General features: G+C 46.0%; 1 protein-coding gene and 1 pseudogene across 1 annotated transcript; one reads left to right on the forward strand and one right to left on the reverse strand.

Annotated features, from left to right (window-relative positions):
- Positions 1-136: 136 nt before the first annotated feature.
- Positions 137-24,117, reverse strand: LOC118840283 (short transient receptor potential channel 2). Its single transcript, XM_036747759.1, has 10 exons — positions 24,044-24,117; positions 19,420-19,568; positions 18,151-18,292; positions 17,082-17,237; positions 14,905-15,071; positions 12,599-12,684; positions 11,461-11,633; positions 9,893-9,977; positions 9,170-9,288; positions 137-1,907 (listed from the first exon to the last, which is right to left on the reverse strand). Exons 2-10 carry the CDS (start codon positions 19,462-19,464, stop codon positions 1,630-1,632), a joined length of 1,251 nt encoding a protein of 416 aa, XP_036603654.1. The 5' UTR covers positions 19,465-19,568; positions 24,044-24,117; the 3' UTR covers positions 137-1,629.
- On the forward strand, positions 4,300-5,201 carry LOC118840285 (annotated as a pseudogene).
- Positions 24,118-24,170: the final 53 nt, after the last annotated feature.

Raw genomic sequence — 24,170 nt, forward strand, 5'->3', positions numbered from 1 at the left:
CACCCAGACCCCGCCCTAGGCTGGGCCCTGCCCCCTTCCAGGACCAGCTGCTCCCCATCCTCTGTCCCAGCTTTGCCCCTCAGGGGCCTGGAGAGCAAACACATGCATTAGCACGTTTGGGATGGAGTGGGGGGGCAGGCCCTGTCACCCCAACTGTGGAAGAGCAGCACGATGGGAGAAAGCTTAGCTGGGTCCCCTAAGCACACCCTCTTCTTGTATACTCTCCCTGGCTTAGAATCACATAATTTTAGAACTGAAAGGGACCTCAGGGGTTGTTCAGACCAACTTGTACCCAAATAAGAACCCATTCTACTGAATCCCTCAACAAGTGGTCATTAAACTTCTACGTGAAGAGCTCCAATACTGGGCAATGCAACACCTTCAAAAAGTCCACTTCGTTTTCGGAAAACAATGCCATTTTCAGATGTTTTTCCTTTTATTAAACTGAATTCTCTGCACCTTCCTATCACTGGTCCTAGTTCTGCTTTAACCAGTCCCCATACGATATGGTTCCCAGGCCTCTCTCTATCTTGGTCACTCTCTTCTATACTTGCTTCAGCATGTAGCCATTCCTCCAAGAACGTGCCTTCCTCCTCCAGGCCTTCCTGGATGCTTCAGTGCTGCCCGATGCTCCAGCTGGGGGGAGGGAAGGACCTTTCCCAGGGGAGCAGTCACGCCCCTCCATCTGAGCAGTCTCCCCACTGATTTGGCCCTTGATTCTTACCCTTCTCTCTACTTCTCACAGTTCTTTCTGGCCCACCATCCTCTTCAGCCACTTGTCCCCTTAGGCCTTTGGGGGCGACAGAGAAGCTTTCTCCAAGAAGCCTTCCTCCAATACTTCGTGAAGATTACTGTCTCATTGATTACATTTTAGTTTTTAGATTACGGCGAAACTTTCAGGGTACCTGCAAAAACCCTGAAATCCTGAGGTGTGTAGATAATAATCCCTTAGTTATAAATGAGCAAACTGAGACCCAAGAGATTTCATGACTTACTCAGGGTCACAGTTAGACCATTAATTAAGCGGTATCTCGGATTGTTCTGACTTTGAGCTCACCAGAGCACTTGGAGTTAAACATGAGGTTTTTTACATAAAAAGCATCTTCATTGTTTGCCTCCTTCCTTGCAACACAGGGAACACAGGGTTAATATCCTAGAACAGGTTCTACTGGATTGCAAATCATTCCTGGGTTCCACTGGGCCTTAGTTGCTACTTGAATACATTTGGAACAAGGCTGAGGTCTTTTTCTGCCACCAGGAGGGAGGGGTACCAGGCAGAACACCGTAGCCCAGGTCTTTTTATCCATTAGTCTAAATTGGCTTCCCTAGGAGAGGGGCAGGACTGTTGGCAGGGAGCTGAGGGCCCTAGCAACAGCCGTCATGGCAACCTGGAATAGTAATGAAGCTGAGCCCAATGTTATCAGCAATCCCACAGGCCTGAGTTCTGCCATTTCAAGCTCTTTCAAAAACATCAGAGAAATAAAGGTGGGGGTGGGGAGAGGCCTGGGACCACAAGCTCCAAGGGCTACAAGTCCCCTCTGGCCTTATCTCGTAGCTTGTACCTCCACATTCCTGGAATCTAGCAAGATGGCTGTGCGCAGGAAGTCAAAGCATGTGGGGCATGAAGGTCTAGTCCAGGCCCATCCAGGGGTTCTCAGGGGGTTCCCCACACCTGCTGGCATGCCACACCACCTCCCTTTCTGGGAACTGGCACTGGCAGATGGGGCACTGCACCCAGACAGGGAATGGTGTGCTCTCTGGAGAGGACTCAGAGTGTAATGAGGGTGGAGTCCGTGGTGGGGACAATGAGGAGGAGGAAGAGGACGAGGAGGGTGAGGCTGGGTGAGATGGGGTGCTCTCTCCACAGGTGGCAGCATGGAGGGGAAGGACCTCAAAGCTGAAGGACCCTGGAGAAGAGGAAAGAGAGAGATAGAAGGGTGAAGGAATGAACAAAACTGGCCTGAGTCCTTTTCATGAGACCTGCACTAAGCTAAAGTCCACAAAGTGAGGGAGGAAGAGGCTCCTTAGCAAAAATAGCTGCTTCTGGAAAAAGGTAGCTGCTGGGAATCTGAATCGGACATGCACACCCCATCCTGCCTGGCCTTGCCCTCCAGCTAACACAGCTGTATCATCTCCCCAGGCATGAAGATGAAGCAGGAGCTGCCTCTTTTCCTGGTGCTGACTCACACAACCTGGGCCAACACGGAACTTCACTCACATAAACCAAATGCTCATTGATTATATGCTGACCCACTCTCACAGGTCCTGAAATCCCTTCTCCACTAGGAAGCCTTCCAATACTAAGCCTAGACTCAAAGCACCTTTCCTTTCCAGGATGATCTGAACACTATGAATGTGCACCACACCTTCCTGAACTGGACTGGATTATAGCCATTCACTCGGCATTAGTCAGACCTGCCTCTCCCTTCTACATCCCCCAGCAAAGAGCCTCAGCCACAAAGCAAGCAGACAAAACAAACCTGCCCTCCCTCTTCATCTCTGTACCCCCATGCTTCAGGGCCTACCTAGCTCAAATGCCATCTATGCCACAATGATAACAGCCCACACTTAAAAAGCCCTTCAAGGTTTGTGGAGCATTTTCCGTAATTTATCTCATTTCAGCCTGACAACTGTCTTGTGAGAGATGCTATTACTTATTATTCCCATTTCACCATGGAATTCGCCCATGGCCACCTAGCTAGTAGATACCAAGTCGAAAACAAATATACTCCATTACACCATACTGCCGCTGTGAAGCAGAGATCAGTCAACAAACAGAGCCATCTGCTGGAGGACCCGAACAGCAGAGTTCTAATCCTTTGAGGGAGAAAACTCATAAAGAGGAAACTGCAGTTGTCAATCAATAGACAAACATTTATTAGCAGCCTACTACGTGCCAGGCACTGTGCTAAGTGCTGGGGATACAAATACAAAAACTGAAATAAGTGCATCCCTCAAAGACCTTCCCTTTTGTCAGGGGCGACCACAGGTACATGTGTGAGCACTTGCAGAATAAATACAAAATACAAGGTAGTCAAGTGCCAGGTAATTAGGGAAGGAGAGAACCACCACTTGGCCTAGGGAAGGCTTGGGAAGGCCAGTGCAGCTTGGGAAGAGCCTTCAAGGAAAAGAGGGGCTCTGTAAAGCCGAAGTGAAGAGGGCCACGAAGGGGAGAGCCCATGCAAAGATGGGCTCTGAAGTGCTGAGAGAAAAGAACAAAGAGAAGGCCTTTTGGGTGGACGGTGGAGAGTGAGGAGGGGAGGGATGTATGAAGAAGCCAGAGAGATAGCCTAGGGCCAGCTTGTGAAGAACTTTAAAAGCCACAAGAAGGAGCTGATGGTTTATCCCAGAGGGAACAGGAAGCCCCTGGAGTTTACTGAGGAGTGAAAAATCACTTTGGCAGCAGGGTGAGAAATTGGAGTGGGGAGGATTAAACCAGGGAGGCCATTGCAAGATTCTGGACAAAAGGTGATTACCTGAACTGAGGTGGGGGTGGTCTGAGGGTGTAAGCAGAAAGAAGGGACTGAATGAAAGTGATGTAGCAGGGACAGAATGGCAAGACTAGACATTTGTTTGGAAACTTGGGTTGAGAATAATGCTGAGGGTATAAACAGAAGATACTAAAGAGTGGTGCTATTTTCAACAGCAATATTACAACTTTACAAGAGGGGTGGGTTTGGGGGACATGCTGAGTCAATACATGTTAAGTGTATCAGAGAGGTACAAACTGGTACATGAAACCAACTGAAAGGACGAAGGAAAATTTCAGTGACATTTCCCAAAATCTAAAGAGTTGGCGAGCCCCTTGGAGGCCACACAATCCAATACATGCTTGAATTAGATGTCCTACCTGTCTTCCACAGCTAGCCATCCTGGACCTTTTCTTTTGAAGAGGGGAGGGAGTGGTCCTAAATTCCACTTTGAGACAAGTAAAGAATTTCGAGACTTTGTCAGATGCTTCAGTGAAATCTAGGTAAATTCTACCTAGACATTCCCCTGATCTTGGAGTCACCCTGAATTCCTCACTCTCTGTTGTTAAATCTTGTTCATTCTATTTCCATAATCTCTTTCTCTCGAATCTCCTCAGTTCTGTATATTAACACCACAACTACCCTGGTGTAGGCTCTTATCACTTCTCTTCTACATTATATTTATATAATTTATATCCAAAGTGGTATCAATGCTCCAAGTGTCTCCTCTCTTTAATTTATACCCCATACATGCCAAAGTGGCCATTTCCTTCAGGATACAGCTCAAATCTGATCTTATCATCACTCAAAAAGCTGCAATGGCTTTCCCCTCGCTCAAGATGGCGGACAAAAAGCCTCCAAAGGAACCAAAGGAAAAGAAGGTCAAAAAGGAAAAAAAAGAGAACAAAAAGGAAGATGTGGCTGAAAAGGTGGTGAAAAAGCCTCGAAAGCATTGCAGTCGGAACCCAGTCCTGGCCCGAGGATTGGTAGATACTCCAGGTCTGCAATGTATTCCCGGAGAGCCATGTACAAGCGGAAATATGCTGCACCAAAAACCCGGATTGAAAGGAAAAAGAAAGAGAAGGTGCCTGCTACTATCTCAAAGCCAGTTGGTGGTGATAAGAATGAAGAAACTCGTGTGGTAAAGATTCGCAAAATGCCTCGGTATTACCCTACTGAGGATGTGCCTAGAAAGCTGCTAAGTCATGGCAAAAAGCCCTTCAGCCAGCATGTGAGGAGACTTCGAGCTAGCATCAAGCCAGGCACTGTTCTGATCATGCTCACTGGCCGCCACAGGGGCAAGCGAGTGGTTTTCCTGAAGCAGCTGGCTAGTGGCTTGCTACTGGTGACTGGACCTCTGACCATCAACCGTGTTCCTCTGAGAAGGACCCATCAGAAATTTGTCATTGCCACCTCTACCAGGGTTAACCTTTCAGGTGTAAAAATTCCAAATCATCTTACTGATGCTTACTTCAAGAAGAAGAGGCTCCGTAAACCTAGGCACCAAGAAGGAGAGATTTTTGACACAGAAAAAGAGAAATACGAGATTACAGAGCAGCGCAAGGCTGATCAGAAAACAGTGGACTCTCAGATCCTGCCCCAAATCAAGAAAATTCCTCAGCTCCGTGGCTACCTGCGTTCTGTATTCTCTCTCTCCAATGGAGTTTATCCGCACAAACTGGTGTTTTAAATGCCTTCCAGAGAACTCTTATTAAAATATTTGGAATAGTTAAAAAAAAAAAAGCTGCAATGGCTCCCTATTGCCTCCAGAATAAAAAAACCCACTCTTCTGTTTGCTCTCTAAAATCCTTCACAGTCTGGTTCCTGCATTTCTAGATTTACTTTTCTCTACAAGGATTCTATGGGGTAGTCAAATTGACCCACAGACTCTTCCCTACACACCACACCCTGCTTCCCCACCCAGTGCCTACCCTCAACTGAGCCCCAGGTCTGGGATGCACTCCCTCCTCAGCTTTTTAGAAACCTCATCTTTCCAGGCTCATTTCAAGTGCCACCCTCTCCTACAGGACTTTCCTGATTCACTCTCACCTCCAGTTGTAGAGCCTTGTCTTCCAAATTTACTTTGTATACATTTTATATTTATCCAAACGGACACATTATTCTCCTTTATATTCGTTTTATATTTATCCAGACACATTATTTTCCTTTGTATACATTTTATATTTGTCCAAATGGATATATTATTTCCCTGGATAAAACTGGAGCTCCTTGGGGGTGGGGACTTTTTTGTTTTTGTAACCCCAGTACCTAGTTCATAGCAAGGGCTTAGTAATTAATAAATGCTGTTAAAATGGTAATGAGAGGACTAAGGCACGGTGTGTTCTTGAAGTCATGCTGCATCTTTTGGATTACTGCATCCTTTTCTGGAGGTTCCCAACCCACCAACTTAATGTTTTCTAGAATTTTGTGAGGAACTGAAATCAAGCTCGACAATCTATGTAGGTTCTACTCTCTTCCTGATTTTGAGAATCACGATGTTTGTTCCCCTCCAGTTCTGAAGTACTTCTCCTATGCTCCAGGATCTTCAAAGATCACTGGCAGGAGTTCAACAATCCAATCTGCTTACTCTTTCACTACCCTCGGGCACCGTTCACCTGGGTACCATGGCATGAATTCATCAAGGATGGTCAGTGTTCTCTTAGTATCTTGTTCCTTATCCTGGATATCCACTGGATATCCATTAGTCACATGTGTTCTGTCCTCCAACGTACAAAGATCATTCTTGGAAGGGAAAGGGAAGTCAGAAGCAAATGAGAGTTGGAAAGCTCTGCTCACCTGGCCAGTCATTCACCATCTCACCCACCCTATGCCATGGCCCTGTCCCTTCTCTGAGCCTCTGTTTTCACAATGTTGCTAAAAAATCTCAACCACAAGACCCTCTCATTGTCTTTGGCTTTCTCTACTAGGCTTGGCTCACTTGAGTTTTAGTGCCTCTGACGCTGTCCTTATAGTACTGACTCACACTTGTCACTGGTCCTTGCTTCCATTTTTGGTTTTTTAAACCCCAGTTGTATGGGGACCTCCTTGTGCATCCACATCATTCTTTTTAGACAATTCCTCTTTTCCCTCCTCAGAAATATTTTTCTTTGTGCGAGAACAAAAATGAGATATTTGTAAAGCACCTACCATAATACCTGGCACACAGTAGGTGCTACGTTATTATGTACTTATTTTCATGTTGTCTTCCCTCTTAAAATGTATGACCCTTACGCACAGGGTTTTGCCTTTCTTTGTATTTACAGCGCTATACATTACGCCTATTACTTAATACATGTTGGTTGACTTAAAATGGCATGGGATCCTGCCAATCCTTTTTCTGACCCCTTGGATGGCTGCTCTTCAAGAATCTATGGTACATGTTAAGACTCTGATCAACTTTCTTCTTTTCTATCCCAAACTCTAAATGGAGTGGTCACTTCTTCCTAAGGTGCCTATGACTTCCACCTGAGCAATTACTTCCTCCATGTTGGTAAGAATGCAGAAATTATCTATCTGTAAGTTAAGAAATTCTGAGCTAATTTGCTTTAGACAGAGAGTACTCTAGCTGATGTACTGATAATTGAAGTCTCCCATCCCAGTTCTATCATGCCTCCATATTGGATTTGCGATGTTTCTCAAATTCTTCATCTATTCTCTTTCTAGCCAGGGCATCTTGGTATACTCTGATAACAATATTGCTTCTGTTCCTGTTTTTGCTGAGACAAACGTTCCTCACCCCATGCCACTCATTTGGGTTCTAGATTTCCCCAAGTAAGTTTTAATATACAAATGTTATTCTGCCCACCCCACCCCCAACCTATCTAAACTGGGTTTTAAATGGTTATACCCACTGGTATAGCTCAATTAACTATATGTACTTCTGTTGTTGCATGGTAATTATAGGCTTGAGGAAGTGTCAACAAAGGCATGAAGACAGAAAGGTATAGGCTATATCTGGGGACATAGAGTTAAGTCCAATCTGGCTGGAGCTTAGAGAGGAGTAATACGATCTAAAGTTGAAAGGCCAGGGTGATATCAGTGCGGAAGGCCATGAACGCCAGGTGAACTTTACTCAGTGTGCCATAGGGAACCAGTAAAGACTTTTGAGCAAAAGAATGATGTGCTGTGGTATACGGAAAGATGACTGGAAATAGGGAGCATGGAGCGGGGGAGACACGTAAGGAGACTGTTACAATAGTCCAAAGAGGTGGAAATGAAGATCTGCATTAGGGTGGCTACAGTGAAAATGGAGAGAAGGCAGCAGAGACTGAAGAGATGTTTTGAAGGTACCATCAGCATACTTGGTAACTGGCACTGAGGAATGAGGAAATGACACAAGCCCAAAAACCCCATGGTTTCAAACATGGGAGATGATAAACAATGATCTCTCTTCCTCCTCTGCCTCCTCTACCTCCCAAGCAGTTTGTACACTCTGCACTCACGTGCTACATGACCCTTCTCGGTGCTCTTCCATTACTAAACTGCAAACTCCTTGAGGGCAGTTTTGCCTCTTATGTTTGTATCTCTCAAGCTCACAGTGAAGTTCCTTGTATATAGTAGATGTGTGAAAAATATTTGTTGGATGAATGAAGAAACAAACACAAACTCTCGTTTCCTTAGTGCTCCAAGGCTGACCAAGTGCTTTCCTCATACCCACCCTGGGAAAGAGGCAGTGCAGGTATTCTTGCCATCTTACAGATGAAAAAATGAGGCTCAGAGAGCCGAAGGAAGTCATTTGGTTACTCACATGACTAAGAATTGTTGGAGCTGGGATTTGGACCCAGGTCTTTGGACTTCAACATCAGTGTCCTACTGTGGGACAGAGAAGAGGGGGCTGGACTTGGGGGGAAGGGTCACATATCTTCCTCAACCATCCACTCTCCCCTTCCCCTGCTTCCTGGTCTGGAACATGACCCATGGAACTCATTCTTGCCTCACCCCTTTCCTCCACTTTCAGGGATGGGAGAGGAGGGAGGGTTAATCCTTTCAGATTTGGATCTCTGCCCAAGGGCTAACTGTCCTGACTGATGAATGAATACAAACATACCTGCTGCCACTCCTTGCTTCACATCCCAATCAATTCATCTAATCTGGGCATCTTGCCACGCGCTTTGCAACTCTGTTCACTATCACCCCCCTTTGCTGCGGGAATAGTAAACAAATCGATGCCATCATTGCTCTGAGAAAGGGTGTGACAATCAAGTACCTTATGGCTCCATTCATTGTTCCTGTGACTCTCCAAACCAAAAAGCTCTTTCTTGGCTGCCATTCTCTTACGTGTGCTTTTGAGCTCTCTCCTCTCCCTTCTTGAGGGTAGGGACTATCTCACTTTTGAATCTGTATCTTCAGTACCTAGCATAGTGTCTGACATGTAGTAGGTACTTGAAAATACTTTTACAAAAATCTAAATGCATTTTAATTAATGCATCCAACAACAATATTCCTCCTAGGATCCCTCTCCCACTCTACCATAACTGGATTAGGCTAAAAGGCTACTTGAGGAAGGAGGAGGTAAAATGGGGAAGGGCTGGGGAAGAAGGACAGAGGAAGGAGGGGGAAAAGAGGAACCAGACCACCACTGCTCCACCAAACCCCAAGGGAGTGCTAGCAACAGTGACTCAGCCAGGCTTGGCCTGGGACAGTCCAAAGTTCCTCTGTATAAAAGGAAGGGATAGTGTCACTGTCATGCTTCCCCTCACCTGCACAGATAGGGCACTGCCCACTCTCCTGACTATGGTCACTGCTCGTCTGTGGCTGGGGGGGCTGTCGTCTTGGCCTCACCTTCCTGCGTTGCTGTGGACCTGAGTTGGCTGGAGGTCTGTAGGACAAAAAAATGCAGAGTGGCAGTGTCACTAGCCACAAAGGCCTGGCAACGGGACAGTTACTATACCCAGGACTCTATCCCCAGGACACACCATCAATTCAAGACCAGGACTTTTATTAAGCCTACCTCCTCCAGGCAGCTTTCCATGACTGACCCCACCCTGTCCTCTCAACCTTTCCATTGAAATGCCCTTCAGCTGTGTACACTTTGGTAACACTAGAATAACTGTTGTCAACAGATAACTTGCTACTCAGCCAAAAAAATCCCTCGGGGGCGGGGGGGGGGGGGGGGGGAGTGGGCGTTATGAGGGCTTCCACTCACTGGGCAGGGCTATATATCCCTCTACTGACCAGGGGCTCCCAGCAGGTAGAGAATAAGGTGATCCCAAAGTTCTGTGGACACTGCTCCTGTCCATTCAACTCAGCAGCAGCAGCAGCAGCCCACTGAGACCCTAGGATCTGTTTGCCACAAAGCAATCAGCCATCAGAAGGACATTAGGGAGAGGATCATAGAAGCAGGGGAATTCCTTCCAAAGAGGACATGTTGGGGGCTGAGGAGGATAGTTCTGAGGGGAGGTGGTGTGGGGTTTCTCAGTCACCTTCTCCTTAGGTTTCGTAGCTTCTGTTTCTTTGTCCTACTTGACTCATTCTCCTGTGATGCTGGCTCCTCAGCCTCAGGCACATCTGTTAACCCAAGATCATAGTTGTCATCACCATCATCACCAATGACAACATCCTCCAGTACAGTATTTCAAGTTCAGAATCACAGGCTCTCAGAACTGAATCCTGGTACATCAGAGTCACCTTCACATGGTCACAGGCCTTCAAGCTGGAGTTAGCACAATCAATGAAACCATAGGCCTGGTCCAAAAATACAGTACAACTTTAACTAAGTAGAAATACCGTCCATACAACAGTTCTCATAAACACCATCCCAATTCTACCTAAATATTACCGAAGGATTAGAAACTTCCTTTCTGTTGAGGCTCTCAAGACAGTTGGACTGTTCTTGTCAAACTTGTCAAACTCCAGATCAAATGGCATAATGGATGTGATCTGAGTCTCACAACCAAATTGTTTATTGACTCCATTTTGCAGACGAAGAAAGTGAAGCCTCTAATCAGAATATGGGGGATTGTTTAGTGAGTTAGAGTTACGGTAAAAGAAATTGGATGTCACTTAAGGAGAATTTCAACCAAGTAGTGGTAGCCTGCTGAACTGCCATTCCCTGCCCTGTATAACAGGGCTGGTCACCCAGCAAAGAGCCCACAAAGACACAATGACAAATTCTTTAGTCCTCAATTCTGCCTTTTCAATACTCCTGTTATTTTTAAACAAAAGGACCCATCAGTCAAAATACCATTACCTGAAGTCAGAGTTAACATGATGAGGGGATATCCTGAGCTGACTTTCCCAAGGGAATTAAGAAACCAATGAAATGGATAGAAAGCCTGGAGTTTCCTCATCTTGAGACAATGTGATATAAGGGAGAGTGCTGGACTTGGAGTCAGGAAGACCTGGGCTCAGATCCCACCTCTGACACCTACTAGCTTTATGACTGTAAGCAAATATGGAACCTCCCTGAGCCTGGTTTCCTCATCTTGTTGTGAGGGGCAGGCAAGACCAAGTATGGAAAGTCCTAGAAAAATGAACTATAAACTGCTATTAAAAAGACAGTTATTGCTGCGTGAAGCCTCCGGGCACCCAAAGGCTCACCGTAAGTACTTGTTTTCCTAGAGGGGACTGGATGGGAGGCAAGATGTCACAAATACCCACAATGAGACCACGGGGTGAACTCAGGGTATGCAGGGAAACCATAAAGGACATGAGGAATGAATGTGATACCATCCCTTCCTTTACTTTTCCCTCCAGAATGATAATCCCTTTTCATCTGAAAAAAAAAATGATGCACAAACTATTTTCCTTTCTCATTTCTTCTTGATGAATAAGAATTCACCCCCTTTCAATCTTCCTTCAGTGCAAACAAATACAAACTATCCATTTCTGTGCTTTTACTTTTCCCACCTGAAACCTTGTTTGCAGCCCTAAGCATGGGGGGGGGGGAGCGGGGAGAGGAGGGGGAGGGAAATGGTGTACAAGGACAATAAATACCAAAGAGAGTTGGGGGTTGGGAACCAGGGGTAAAATATGTATGAGGTAGCCTAACCTGAGCTGGCTGTGTGGTTGGGGGATGGTTCCCCTTGGTGGCACCCAAGACTGTTTGAGGTAGATGGAAGGGCCCGGCGGGCAGCAGAAAGCACCATGCGGGCTGAGCGACCTAAAGCCCCAGGCTGTAGCTGCTGGAGACGGCTCCTGAGCTCAGTCACCCGTCCAAGGCTCCTGCAGGGACAGAGAGAGAGACCTTGGCAGCGTGCTCAGCTACAAGCACAAGACCAAGGGCCCTTCTACGGTTACAACTATATATTCTTTCCTTGACTGGGCAAGACATCAGAGTAAACAATGTGACCCTGTTTTTGGAGGCCTCTAATCTGACCAAGTCCTGGGTCTGGACTTTGGAGAAGATCCAGCCTAATACAGGCACCCAGATCCCACTCCCATGGATTTTCTACCTGGCGCAGGTACACAGATCCTGGCCTGAAATGCCACCAGTATCACACACTTAAAAAAAGAGCAAGAATCAGCTACTCTGACACTTACTACTTGTGCGACTTTGAAATGCAACAACCTCCTGGGTCTCTATTTGTTCATTTGTAAAATGGGCTTGGATTAGGTAGCCTCCGAGGTCCCTTCTGCTTCTATATCTAAGACATTTTGTGTCTCTTAGACTAGTGACTTTGAAGGTTGAGTCTATTTCAGATGCGGGAGAGGGGCCAGGAGGTGCAGTTCACATATGTCAAATTGAGGGGCTATGAGGGCATGGGGCTAAGTAATTTTGCCAGATGAAACAGTGCCTTCTGATGGACTGGATCTATCGATCTATAAAGATGTTATGAGTATCAGGAGGGTAAGGAGGCAGCAAAGAAACCTGCCCCACAGTACTAAACTGAAGGATGATGGTCCTCTCTTTCTTTATCACTGTTAGGAAAAATGTCTAGGTCAGCTTTAGGGTTAGGAGGAACTTGGGAGGTCAAGGAAGGGGAAAAAGGAATGGGAACAGGTTCAGGCCCCAGTGCTGCTATTCAGATATCTTTGACCAGCACAGTATGGAAGCTGAGACCTCTTTTGCTCTGATAACATACAGGGTGAGAGACTACCGGAGTAGCCAACTCCACTGGAGACACCACAGTGAAGGCGCCTCCTCTGCTTCCCTCAGTGTGTTCTCCCTTGCCTCTGGATCTACGTACGGCTGTGGATCTGGGAAGAAGGTTCTCCGGATGGCAGGGCTGGCAAGCCAAGGGCTGGCTTGAGACGCTTGTACAGAGGACTCCACCTTTGATAAGGGAGATTAGAACACATGAAATACAAATGTTGACCACCAGGGGGCACCATTGGCAAACATCAGCTCACCAGTCCTCTCTCCACTATGCAGGTGTGTATCTTTTCATCAACATTTGTGATCCAGTTTACAAGTGTCTATGTTTATAGCGGATTTATGATCGATACATTATTTTTATGCACATGGTCTGGAACCTCTTCCCCTGCCCATTTCTGCCGACTGAAATCTTTTTCTTCTTTTTACACCCAGCTCAGGGGTCATCACCTCGACTTGCCCTCTTGAATGTCTCCTACCTATCCCCTTTATATGTTTAATTGATGCTCCTTTCTTTTTCTTTTTTTATATTTTGTCACTTCTTTGTATCTCATTTCCCCCTCCATTAAATCTTCTCTTGTAACAAATATGTAGAATCAAGCAGAACAAAATGGTACAGAGGCCGTGTCTGAAAATGTGAGTTCCACACACGGAGGCAGGCTTCTCCAGAGCACTCTGCATTACTGCGACTCTGTTAAAGTCATGCGCTTTAACGTTGTTTTCTTTTACACTAAGGTGTTTGGGTGAATTATCATCCTGCTTCACTTCACAGAGATCTTTCCAAGTTTCCCTGAGTAGTTCATAATTATCATTTCTTCCAATACAATGATATTACATTACATTTATACTCTATAGTTTGCTTATCCATTCCCCAATTAGTGGCACAGTGGAAAGAGTGCTGGACCTGGAGTGAGGAAGACTCATCTTCCTGAGTTCAAATCTGGCCTCAGACACTTACTATAGCTATGTGATCCTGGGCAAGTCACTTAACCCTCTTTGCCTCAGTTTCCTCACCTGTAAAATGAGCTGGAGAAGGAAATAGCAAACCACTCCAGTATCTCTGACAAGAAAACCCCCAAATGGTGTCTTGGAGAGTCAGACACGACTGACAAAAAAGACTAAACACACAATCAGTGGATGTCTACTTTCTCTTTAGTTCTTTGCTATTACAAAAAGTGATGAAATAATCCTAAATTATTATGAGTGGCTGGACCAAATCATAGGTCCAATAACAGTGCGTTAGTGAGGGCCCTCCAACATTTGTTATTTTGGCTGATCTGAGTTGGGTCATCTCCAGTCATCCTGGTGAATATCAGGCCACTGGACCCAGATGGCTCTGGAGGAGAAAGTGAGGCTGGTGACCTTGCACAGCCCACCCTCGCTCAAATCAAAGTCAAGTCCAAATCATGTCATCATTTCCCTGATATCATAGTCCTCCTCGAGAATGAAGGACAAACACAATCTTGGCTGATATGATGAGTTTGAAGTGAAACTTCAGTTATTTTAATCTGCAGTTCTCTTACTCGATCAGAGAGAACCTGCTGCAAATATTTTTTCTCAATTAACTACTTCTCTAACTCTAGTTTCACTGATTTTGTTCATGTAAAAACAATTTTCAATTTCATGGAATCGAAGTAGATAATTTTATCATTCATGATCACCCCCACCCCTTGCTCAGTTAAGGATTATTCCCCAGCCATAGTTTTATTTCCTTCTCCTCCAATTTCTTAATGATGTGACCTTTTATATTTAGGTTACTCATCCACTTGGGACTTCTTGTGGTCTGTGGTTGGCCTAAATCTAATTTCTGCCAAATGACTCTTCAGTTTCCACTGAAATGCCACAATCCTATTTTCTGCCTATGTGTGTTTGTGCAGTGAGAGCACTTACAATTAGTTGATATATAGGAAGCCCAATGTTAAGAATCTGTGGGGGACATGAATATGACACAGTTCCTTAGTTTAGGCACAATGAAAAGACAGACATAGGAAAAATTGTGTAACTGCACACATGTACCATGACATAGAAGAAATAGTGCTGAACTTAGAATCAAGAGAGCTAGGTTCAAATTCCACCTTAGACAATTATCAGATGTGTGAACGTGGCAAAGCATTTGACCTATGATAGCCTCAATTTCCTAATCTCGAAAACGGGTATAGTGTTACAACTTCCTTATAGGATGTCTGTGCAAGCGTCAAGATAATATGTAAGCAGGACAAACTGGATAAAAGTGTGACGACTGATTCTAATGTGGATTTGTACACATGAACATACAAGTTTACGTATGCATGGTTCTGACTCTGCTCATCCTATGATTTCTGATTGGGTCCCAATAGTGGTACAGGAAGAGGAGGAAGCACAGAGGCTGTTCCCCGAGTACTCGTTTAACTTCTGACACACCTGATTGCGGTCAGGCGCTTGAGAGTTCTCAGGGTCTTCTCCGGGCTCCAACAGAGAACGCACACGAAGGAACATGAGACCAAAGGGCTGCCGATGGTTGAAGGGCTGGCTGCAAGTCACTCGAAGCCTATCCCAGCTCTCACTTGCTGCTGGGGCCAGAAAATCCCCTGAAGAATTGGAAGGAGAAGGGATGAATGTTGTTATAAAGGAACAACAAAGGGAGAGGATGAGAAGGTAGAGGAGGAAGTAAATGATATAAAAGAAGAAGACAGAAGGAAAGGGAAGGAGGACAAAATAAGGTAGGAGGTGGGGGATGGGAGGGAGAAAATGAAAGAAGGTGGTAGGAAAAGAAATAAAGAGAGACATGGGAGCATGAGGAGATTGTGGAAGGGAATAAGACAAAGAAAGAGGAGGAAGGAAATATAATGAAAGGGAAGGGAAAGAAGAAGATACATGGATAGAAGGAAAAGAACAGAAAGGAAAGAAAGAGAGGAGGAAGCAAAGAAGAGCTAGCCTTCTCTTATTCTCCCTCAGGCACTGGTGCAAAGGGTCTGACCAGGGGCAGCTGAGCCTTGCTCTTATGCAGCCATAAGAAAGGCCAGGCCTGGCCTAGCCTCCCTTCCTTACTGCATTTCCCACCACGTGCCAGCAGCAGCCACCTTTCCCAGTATCCCAGAGTCACTTCTGTTTGCTGTGGCTAATGTTCAATACTGCACCAACAGGAGCAGAAGGCTTGGTTTATAGGTAGCATGCAGCAGACGCCAGAAACCCTTTACCATCGACCTCCTGAACTACCTCCTAAATGACACGAGTGAGCTGGTCTTCTCCAACTTAGGTTTACATGGACTATTACTACTCAAACCGATCAAGCATCAAGTGCTTATGAAGTGGCTAGGACATGCCAGCTGTTAGGACAAAAAATGATAACAGTCCCTGAGCCCAAGAAGCTGACACGTCTGTCATATCTGTCCTCTCCTGCCATACACATCCCACATCACCTTCATACATTTATATGTGGACCTTAAAGAGGCCCATTGCCGTCACCTGACATAGACACACTCAATATTATACCTTGCACACACAGATCAGACATCATACCTATCCATCCCCTTTCGCCATCATCCCGATACATAGACCCAACACATTCATGACCTCCTACATTCCCAGTGTCATACCCCCTTACAAACAGAACAAACGTCTCACGTACCCATACTGCCCTCCATATCCCTAATATAAAACCCTTTATTTACATGCAGACCTACACATTCACACACCCAAGATCATACCCCTTATACAAAGAAGACCTATTCTCTCACACATCCTGTACACATGAAATATATATACATGCTCTACATCCAATATCATATACTATACACCTCCTCAAAAGATACACATGTATACTTGTGTTGGCAATCAAAATGGGCTCTTAGCACTGAGTTCAATCAAATACCTTTGAAGAGTTTGGCCTTTGTTTCCTTGATTAGATTGGGAGTCCTTAGTGACCTCCTTGCCTCAGGGGAGGGCCTAGTTTACATGGGTTTGTGACGTCAGAGGCTTTTAGACCATGTGGGTTTAAGTCACCTCTGATTTTAGGTCACGTGGGTGAGTCACATGTGTGACTCACCCTTGACCCTGAAAAACATATAAAACCAAGGGTTGGCTTTCTCTTTTTTGGAGCTCTTACCCACAGCCATGGTGGCATGCGTGACTCTGGGCCAGCCCTTGTTATGAGCTCCTGGGCTGAACTTAGATGTTAGTAACTATGAACTGTATTTGGTCTGTCTGTAGATGTTTGTAATTTGTTTATATTTGCTCTGAAGTTCAGGGTGCTGGCTTTTTCCCCTGAACTAAGTGAATGGTATTTGTATGCTGAATTAAAGTAAACTTGTTAACCCCTTAACATTGCTTTCCTTAGTAAAGCAGATCCAAAGAACCTGGGCTTTGGCAGTGTGCTGGTAGCATGCTTGTTGTTGGGCCTGTGTTGGTCTTTAACCCCCACAACAGCTGCTAGCCAGATTGTTGAAACAATACTTCATATACATTAAAAATATACACAGCTACATACATACACGCACCTATCCCATACACTATCCCGTAGAGCATACAGTTCTTCATACTAAATTATATCACACTTTGCACATACCCACATGGTCTCTCTCTTGCCCTCCCCTCTTTACCGTCTTTAAACATGCGGACCCCTGAGCGGTTCTTTCCCAGTTTGGAGTCAGCTGGTGACATCAGTGTGGCCATGGGAAGCAAGGTCAGAAAAGGCCTGCCTGGAGGCCAGGAGGAACGTCCCACATCCACCTGCAAGAGGGCGCAGCCACAGTTCCCTAGAGAAAAAATGGCAGGGGAACAATAAGCACTTTCTTTTACCTGCAGACAATTGGTTGGGGGATGGAATACAAGCCTATTAGCTTTTGCAAAGAGTACTCTCTTCTTTCCAGAACTTAGGGCTAATCTTGGCTCTCCCTAATGACTATTGGTTGATTCAACATGATCCAAGCCACACCCCTTTGCCCATGCAGAAGTCTCTGCTAATTCCTTGCGAAGCCCCTTCGTTTCAAATTATTCTTATAATAGCCTCCTCAATTTATGCAGGCCCATCTCCTCCAAGAAGCCTCAGCCTTCCCCAAACTCTTCAGTAGCTCATGGCTATAATTTGGCATAGGTGACAACTGTGGCCTAGCTCTTGGATCAGATTGGGGAAAGGGGAATTCCTGAGGGCAGAGATCAAGTCTGTGTTCTCCCCTCTCAGACTAGGGGCTTCCTCAAGGCAGATCCCTGAGGATGGGGACCCTGGCTCCTCAGACTTAGGTTTCTTTGTCCTTGTTTTTCCCTGAGTGTGAAATGACTCTACCCAAGGCAGCTGTTCAGTGTTTACAACCCCTTCTTTGTATATGGGTTATGATCTTGGGTGTATGTTACAGTGTTTCAATGGTTGTCAACGGTTGTACCCCTAGAGGTTTCTGAGACCCTTTCAGGGTGTCTGCAAGGTCAAAAGTATTTTCATAATAATGCTGTTATGTTTTAATTTCTAATGTGGTAAATATGGAGAGATACAACCCACATACATGAAAGCTCTTCAAGGCTTCTCAGTAATTTTTAAGTGTAAAGGGGTCCTGAGACTGAGAAGCTTGAGGACCACTAAACCCCTTTTCAAAGTGGGTCTGGAGTGGATCTTATTGTTCTTGCTGTCCCCCTCCCCAACCGTGTACCACAAGGGTCCTAGCTACATTTCCTTACCCACATCGATGTAACTGATGGGCACAGCCCGTTCTAGCTGCAGCTCCACCTTGAGTTGCCCACTGCGGTCCTGAGGGGAGCCAAGCCAAGGCCTCATTGGTTCATTTGGGTCCAGCAGGTTTTCCACGGGGTACCTGGAGTCCTGGGCCAGAGTCCGCAAAAACAGTGGAGGTCATCAAGGGGAGGCCTTGCTGAGCCAGAAGGAAAGGGGCTCCCTAAAGTGGGGGAACACCCTTGAGAATAAGCCCCAACTTCTCGTGCCAAGGAAAGTTAGTGAGGTTGGTTGGCTTTTATTTTACCCAAGGAGATCATCTGAGAAGGAGCAGCACAGTAGGTGACGATGGAAGAACGGATAACACAATGCCATCAGAACAGGAGCTACCACATGGGCTCAGCTCTGTCATTGCCCTGCCTGCTCTGGCATGAGAAGGAGTCCCAGGGCGGTGGCCCAGGGCCACTGTTGCCATTCATTATCTGACCCCAGACTCAGAGGGCAAGGATGTTCCCCCACATTCTGGTCTGACCTCTGATGTCATCAGTGCAGGGAGGTTCCCGGGGGAACATTCTTTACCCCTGAAGACAGACACCTGCTTCGTAATTTATAGTCTTAAAAGTTATCGGGGGTATTGAGAGGTTAAGTGACTTGCTCAGGATCACACAACTAGTATGTGTCAGGTGGGACTTGAACCCAGGTTTCCTGACTCTGAAGAGACTCTCTATCCACTTGATGTAACACTACTAATCTAAGAAAAAAGACCTGTCTTATGATTAAAAATTCTCTTTTGTATAATAGGTTAAGGTTTAAAAAGTGCTTTTCTCATAATAATCCTGTGAGGTAGGTAGTCCAAGGACTATTATTCTCATTTTAGAGATGAAGAGACTGACCCTCAGAGAGGTCAAGTGACTTTCTCCAGGCTACATGTATCAGGAGCTGATTTTATCCAGCTCTCCTGACTCCAAGTTTAGCACTACTTTCTACTACACCACATGGCCAATCACAAATGCCTGGGGAGGGAAGTGTCACAAAAAGCAACCAAATGAGGAATGAGTTGCAGAATGGATCGTTGGTTGGGAACCATATCTCCCCTAGTAAACTGGCTTTCCAAGAGGAAAGCTGTGTCCTTTCTGCCAGATAAAGGGCTACGTCCCCGCCATCAGACCTGGGGCTCCCCAAGGACGGGACCACGTCTCCTCCTCTGACTCAGAGGTTCCCAGGGTTGCATCTGTTACCCTAGGGAGGATCTTACCTGTCTGAATTTTCAATGTTACCTGAGAGGAGAATGATACCACATGGCTGATCTTCACGGGAGCCATGAGGAGTCACAGAAAGAGGGCAGCCACAAGCCCCCTCTCTCAAGATGCATGGACACCCTGTCACGACATTGGCCCTTTTGGCTTCTTCTTGGTCCCTTCAGTCTCTGGGAGAAAAAAGTACATGAGGATTTTGAGGAGAAAGAAATGGGGAGGGAGTGTGGGGCAGGGCGAAGCAAGAAAAGAGAGAAACTGTGTCCAAAGGAACAGTCTATTTATCTATCAGGAAAGAAGCATTTGTCAAGTGGTCAATTTGTATACAGATAGCCCTTGACCAGGTGCAGCGAAAGGGCATCAGGAAGGAAGGCTTGCTCTGGTCTTTGGGAAACATCTAGTCCCTTCTAGCAGAGCAGCACACCCAAGAAACAAACGGAGAATAAATGCAAAATAACATTAACCATCCCCTCTGCCTGCAGAGTGTTTTCCTCTGATTGACCTTCTAATAGACAACAGCCACACAATTTGAGGAAGTCATTCACGCTCTTTGAACCTGTATTTCCTTAACTATAAAACAGGGCTAATGAAGATTTTCCTACCTCCCCCCAGGACTATTGTGAGAAAGGCACTTTGTGAATCATCAGTAACCATATAGATATGAGCTATTCATAGACGATCATGATTGCTGAACCCTCTCTGAGCCTTGGTTTCCTCACAGGGTCAATGTAAGAAAAACAACTTTGTGAAGCCCAAAGCCCCATCAAAATGAGAGTTATGATTCTGTACATGCCGCCAGATTACTCTTCCTAATGCACATTCTTCTGCTGCTCAAAAATAACTGATGGCTCCCCACCACCTACAGGATAAAACCCTGACTCCTCCACCTCCCATTGCAGAGTCTGTGGGTGCTGCCCCTAGCTTTCTTTTCCAATCACATTTCCCACTGGCCCCCTTCTTAAACCCTGTACTTACACACTCCAGCTGGGCCATCTTTTCACTGACCCTGGAACACCCTTGTGCTTTCCCACATTTATGCCTTTGTCCTCTGCCTGGACTGCCCTACTTCAGTTTCTACTGACTGAATTCGAAGCTATAGTTTAAACCCTATTTCAAATTCTCCCTTCCATGAAGCCTTCAATTATGCCATTTAAAGATCTCTTTCCTTTGCACTTAACACTTATAGTCTGTACCATTTCTATAGTATTTATCATATACTGAGAAGCAGTAGTGTACAATGGAAAGAGGTAGGAGTTGTGGGTTCAAATCCTTGCCATTTATTAGCTATTTAGCTATTATTAGCTATTAGCTATTTGGTCATTTTCCTTCTCTAAAGTTCAGTTTTCTCGTTTGCAAAATAACACTTTATATTACCTTTCTCATAAGGTTATTGTGCAAAAAGGTATTGTACGAACTTTAAAGCACAAGAGAGATGGGAACTATATACTGTCTTGTACAATAGTTGTCTATGAGCTCCTGGAAGGCAGGGACCTGTCTTCTTCTATCTACCCCCACAGCAACCAGAACGTGCCCATGAAGGACAAATTCAACCAAAAACATGCTTAATGTATGAATTGCAGAGAGATCTGTCTGTGGTCTGAGTGTGTACGGAGTAGTGGAGTAGTAGGGGTCTGTAGGAGGTATAGTGGGTTTGGCCACTTGGCTTGGTCAATGGAGCCATGAACAAGACAAGGGTGTGTTGGGTAGAGAGCATAGGTAGAGATTAGTGAGACAGGAATTGTGCAGTATAGAGAGAAGTGTGTTAGGCAAGTCAAGGAATGCATATGGGAGGGTGCTGAGAAAAAGCATGTCAGTGAGTGTAGCTACATGAGGGGTGGCATGCCTCTTTTTAGGCTCTGTCAGGGAATGGTATGTGATGGTATTAGGGGGTGAGGTGAGGAATGAAGTAGAGCATTAGGATGGGCCATATAAGTACAATTTGATTAAGAAAAATTCAGTGTAAGGGGACATAAGGGATGGAGTGGGTATGGAGGATAAGGGTATGTGCATGTGGATAGGAAATTCAGTGGCTGAACAGAGTACTGGGAATGAAGCCAAGGGCGTGTAGGTCCAGTCAGTATGTATGAGAATGTGTGCAGTGGGGAGCATCTGGGGGGCAGTGAGGGTATAGGGGAAAGAGATGGGCTGCATGTATATAGTGGAAGTTTCTGTGTGTAATGTGTACCAAAGATAATATAGGGCATGTGGCAGTGTAGGGAAAAGCAGGTCAGCATGTGTGGGGGCATGTGCAATGTGGAAGATACAGGGGATAAACTGGGGTACATGATGGGGAATGGGTAGTATTATGTAGATATAAGGAACTGTGAATGTTAGGTGGGTTGCTGTGTGTGTGTGTGTGTGTGTGTATATATGTGAAGGGACATGCAATCTGAGGTATCTGAGGTACACACACACACATACACACACACACATACATACACACATACATAATATAGGAAGGGGTAGAGGTGGAGTAGATTCTTGGGTATGTATGTGTCTAGAGAGATCCAGTATGTATGCAGGGGATGTGCCTAATGTGTAGGGACCTAGGGAATGGGGCAAGGTGTATAAGGTCCATTTAAAGATTTGTAAGAATATTCAATGAGGAATAAAGAGGATGGGGTAGGGCAGGTGGGGCTGGTCATGTGTAAGGGGGTATACAATGTAAGAGATGTAAGGAGTGGTTGTAGGGCAGGTCAGTGGGGAAGGGGGTGTTGATTTGTAACACAGAACAAGGAGAGAATATGGGAAATGGGCCAGGGTGTATAGGGCTCGCTGGTGGGGAGAGATGGAGAGATTCACAGTGTAAGCTTGAATGTGAGGGATGGGAGCAAATTGGCCCCTTAAATCACTCCCTACCTCTAATCTTCAATCTCTCTCTCTCTTTTTTTTTTTTGCTTTTTGGTAGGGCAGTTGGGGTTAAGTGACTTGCCCAAGATCACACAGCTAGTACATGTGTCAAGTGTCTGAGGCTGAATTTGAACTCAGGTCCTCCTGCCTCCAGGGCTGCTGCTCTGGTGCTCTACTCACTTCACCACCTAGCTGCCCCATCTTCAATCTCTTCTGAAGAGCTAGTTCCATCCGGACAAAATGGCCCAGATCTTCCCAGCCAGGAAAAATCCCTCACTAGACCCTACTATCCCCTCAGGCTAGCATTCTTTATCTTTCTCTTCCCTTCCCAGAAGGGGCGTGTAGTGTATTTTCCTGGACAACCACTTCCTCACTTCCCACTCCCTCAACCCCCGGCAAAGAGGCTCCAGACCTCGACAGGCCTGCACAACAACTCTGGATGGCCAAAGCTTGTGGCACACCAAAGGATTTCCTCTACATACAAAGGATGTTCTTCTCTACATTTTTCATGGGCCCTGGAGGTTGTACAGTAGCTGTGTACTCTACAGTAACTGTGTTCCCCAAACTTCCAAATGATGTCTATAAATTTCCACCTCACACTGCTGGCCATTCTGCTCCTGGATACTCTCCTTCTTTGTTCCCTTCCTTTCTGTCTGATGGCTCTTTCTCAATCTCCTTTGTGGAATCATTCCCCACATCTTACCCCGACTCCCCCGGCCTCCCCTCCCCACAACTGTGTGTGTTCTCCAAAGTTCAAGTCTTGGGCCCTCTACTCTTTTCTTTCTCTCTCTGAGACTTCATTAGCTCCCTCACGTTTAAATATTAGAATCTCCAGGAAGGTGACTCCTAAAATCTACATCCTTCACACCCTCATATCTACCCCCTTTCTCTCTACTCATACTTCAATTCAGTTCAATAAACATTAAGTGCCTATTCACTGTGCTAAATACTGGGGATAAAAGAAAAGAGTAAGTCCCTGCCCTCAAGGAGCTTCCAGTCTAAAGAAGGGGAAGACAAGACACATAGGGAGGCTGAAAAGTGGTGGAGGTGAGGGACATACTTCTCCTGGATCTCTACTCTGGGCTTTTCCCCCTGGCTGTCCTCGAGTCCTGGAATGCTCTCCCTCCTCAATCTCCGACTCCCCTCTACCCTGGCTTCCTTTAAACCCAATGAAAATTCCATCTTCCACAGAAGCCCTTCAACGCGAGGATCTTCCCGCTGTCAATCATTTCCTATTTATGCTGTTTGCACATAGTTTGTTTGCTTGCTGTCTCCCCCATTAGGATGTGAACTGCCTTTCTTTGCGTCCTCAGCACCTGGAACATTGTAGTTATTGGGTCGTTTCAATTGTATCCCACTCTCCGTGACCCCATTTAGGGTTTTCCAGGCAGAGATGCTGGAGTGGTTTACCATTTCCTTCTCCAGCTCATTTTACAGATGAAGAAACTGAGGCAACCAGGGTTAAGTGACTTGCCCAGGGTCACACAATTAGTAGGCTGTCTATGGCCACATGTGAACTTAAGTCTTGCAGACTCCAAGCCCAAAGCTCAATCCACTGCGCCACCTAACTGTCCCTGCCTGGAACCCAGCAGGCGCTTAATAAGTGCTTGTAGATTTGACTCGCGGGCAGCCTCCTCCCCTCCCGCCGGAGTCGTTGTATGCTGGTCTCCCCGCCCCGGGTCTCTCCCCACTCCCGTCCGTTCTCTATTCGGCTGCCACTGGGATCTTCCTGAAGCTCAGGTCCGCAAAGCGTCTACGTCCGATACTTGGAGCCCTTCGCACGCCGGCACCAACCTACCTGCCCAGCCTTGCTGCACATTCCTCCTCTTCTCGCCTCTTTCACCGCATCGCCCAGATTCCCGCCACAACAGCTCTCTGACCTCCAACCTCCAACCTCCAACCCCTGGCCCCGCCCCCGTTTACTC

This window comes from Trichosurus vulpecula, chromosome 2, assembly GCF_011100635.1.
Source record: "Trichosurus vulpecula isolate mTriVul1 chromosome 2, mTriVul1.pri, whole genome shotgun sequence".
In the NCBI taxonomy this organism is placed as follows: Eukaryota; Metazoa; Chordata; class Mammalia; order Diprotodontia; family Phalangeridae; genus Trichosurus; species Trichosurus vulpecula.

What these genes read in the sequence shown, in the direction of transcription:
- LOC118840283 (XM_036747759.1), bottom strand. Translation starts at nt 19,464, where the DNA reads ATGGCTCCCGTGAAGATCAGCCATGTGGTATCATTCTCCTCTCAG. An exon ending in CAACCACACAGCCAGCTCAG is followed by an intron (nt 9,978 to 11,460) that starts GTTAGGCTACCT and finishes TTGGGTTAACAG; the next exon opens with ATGTGCCTGAGGCTGAGGAG. An exon ending in CTACGAAACCTAAGGAGAAG is followed by an intron (nt 9,289 to 9,892) that starts GTGACTGAGAAA and finishes TTTGTCCTACAG; the next exon opens with ACCTCCAGCCAACTCAGGTC.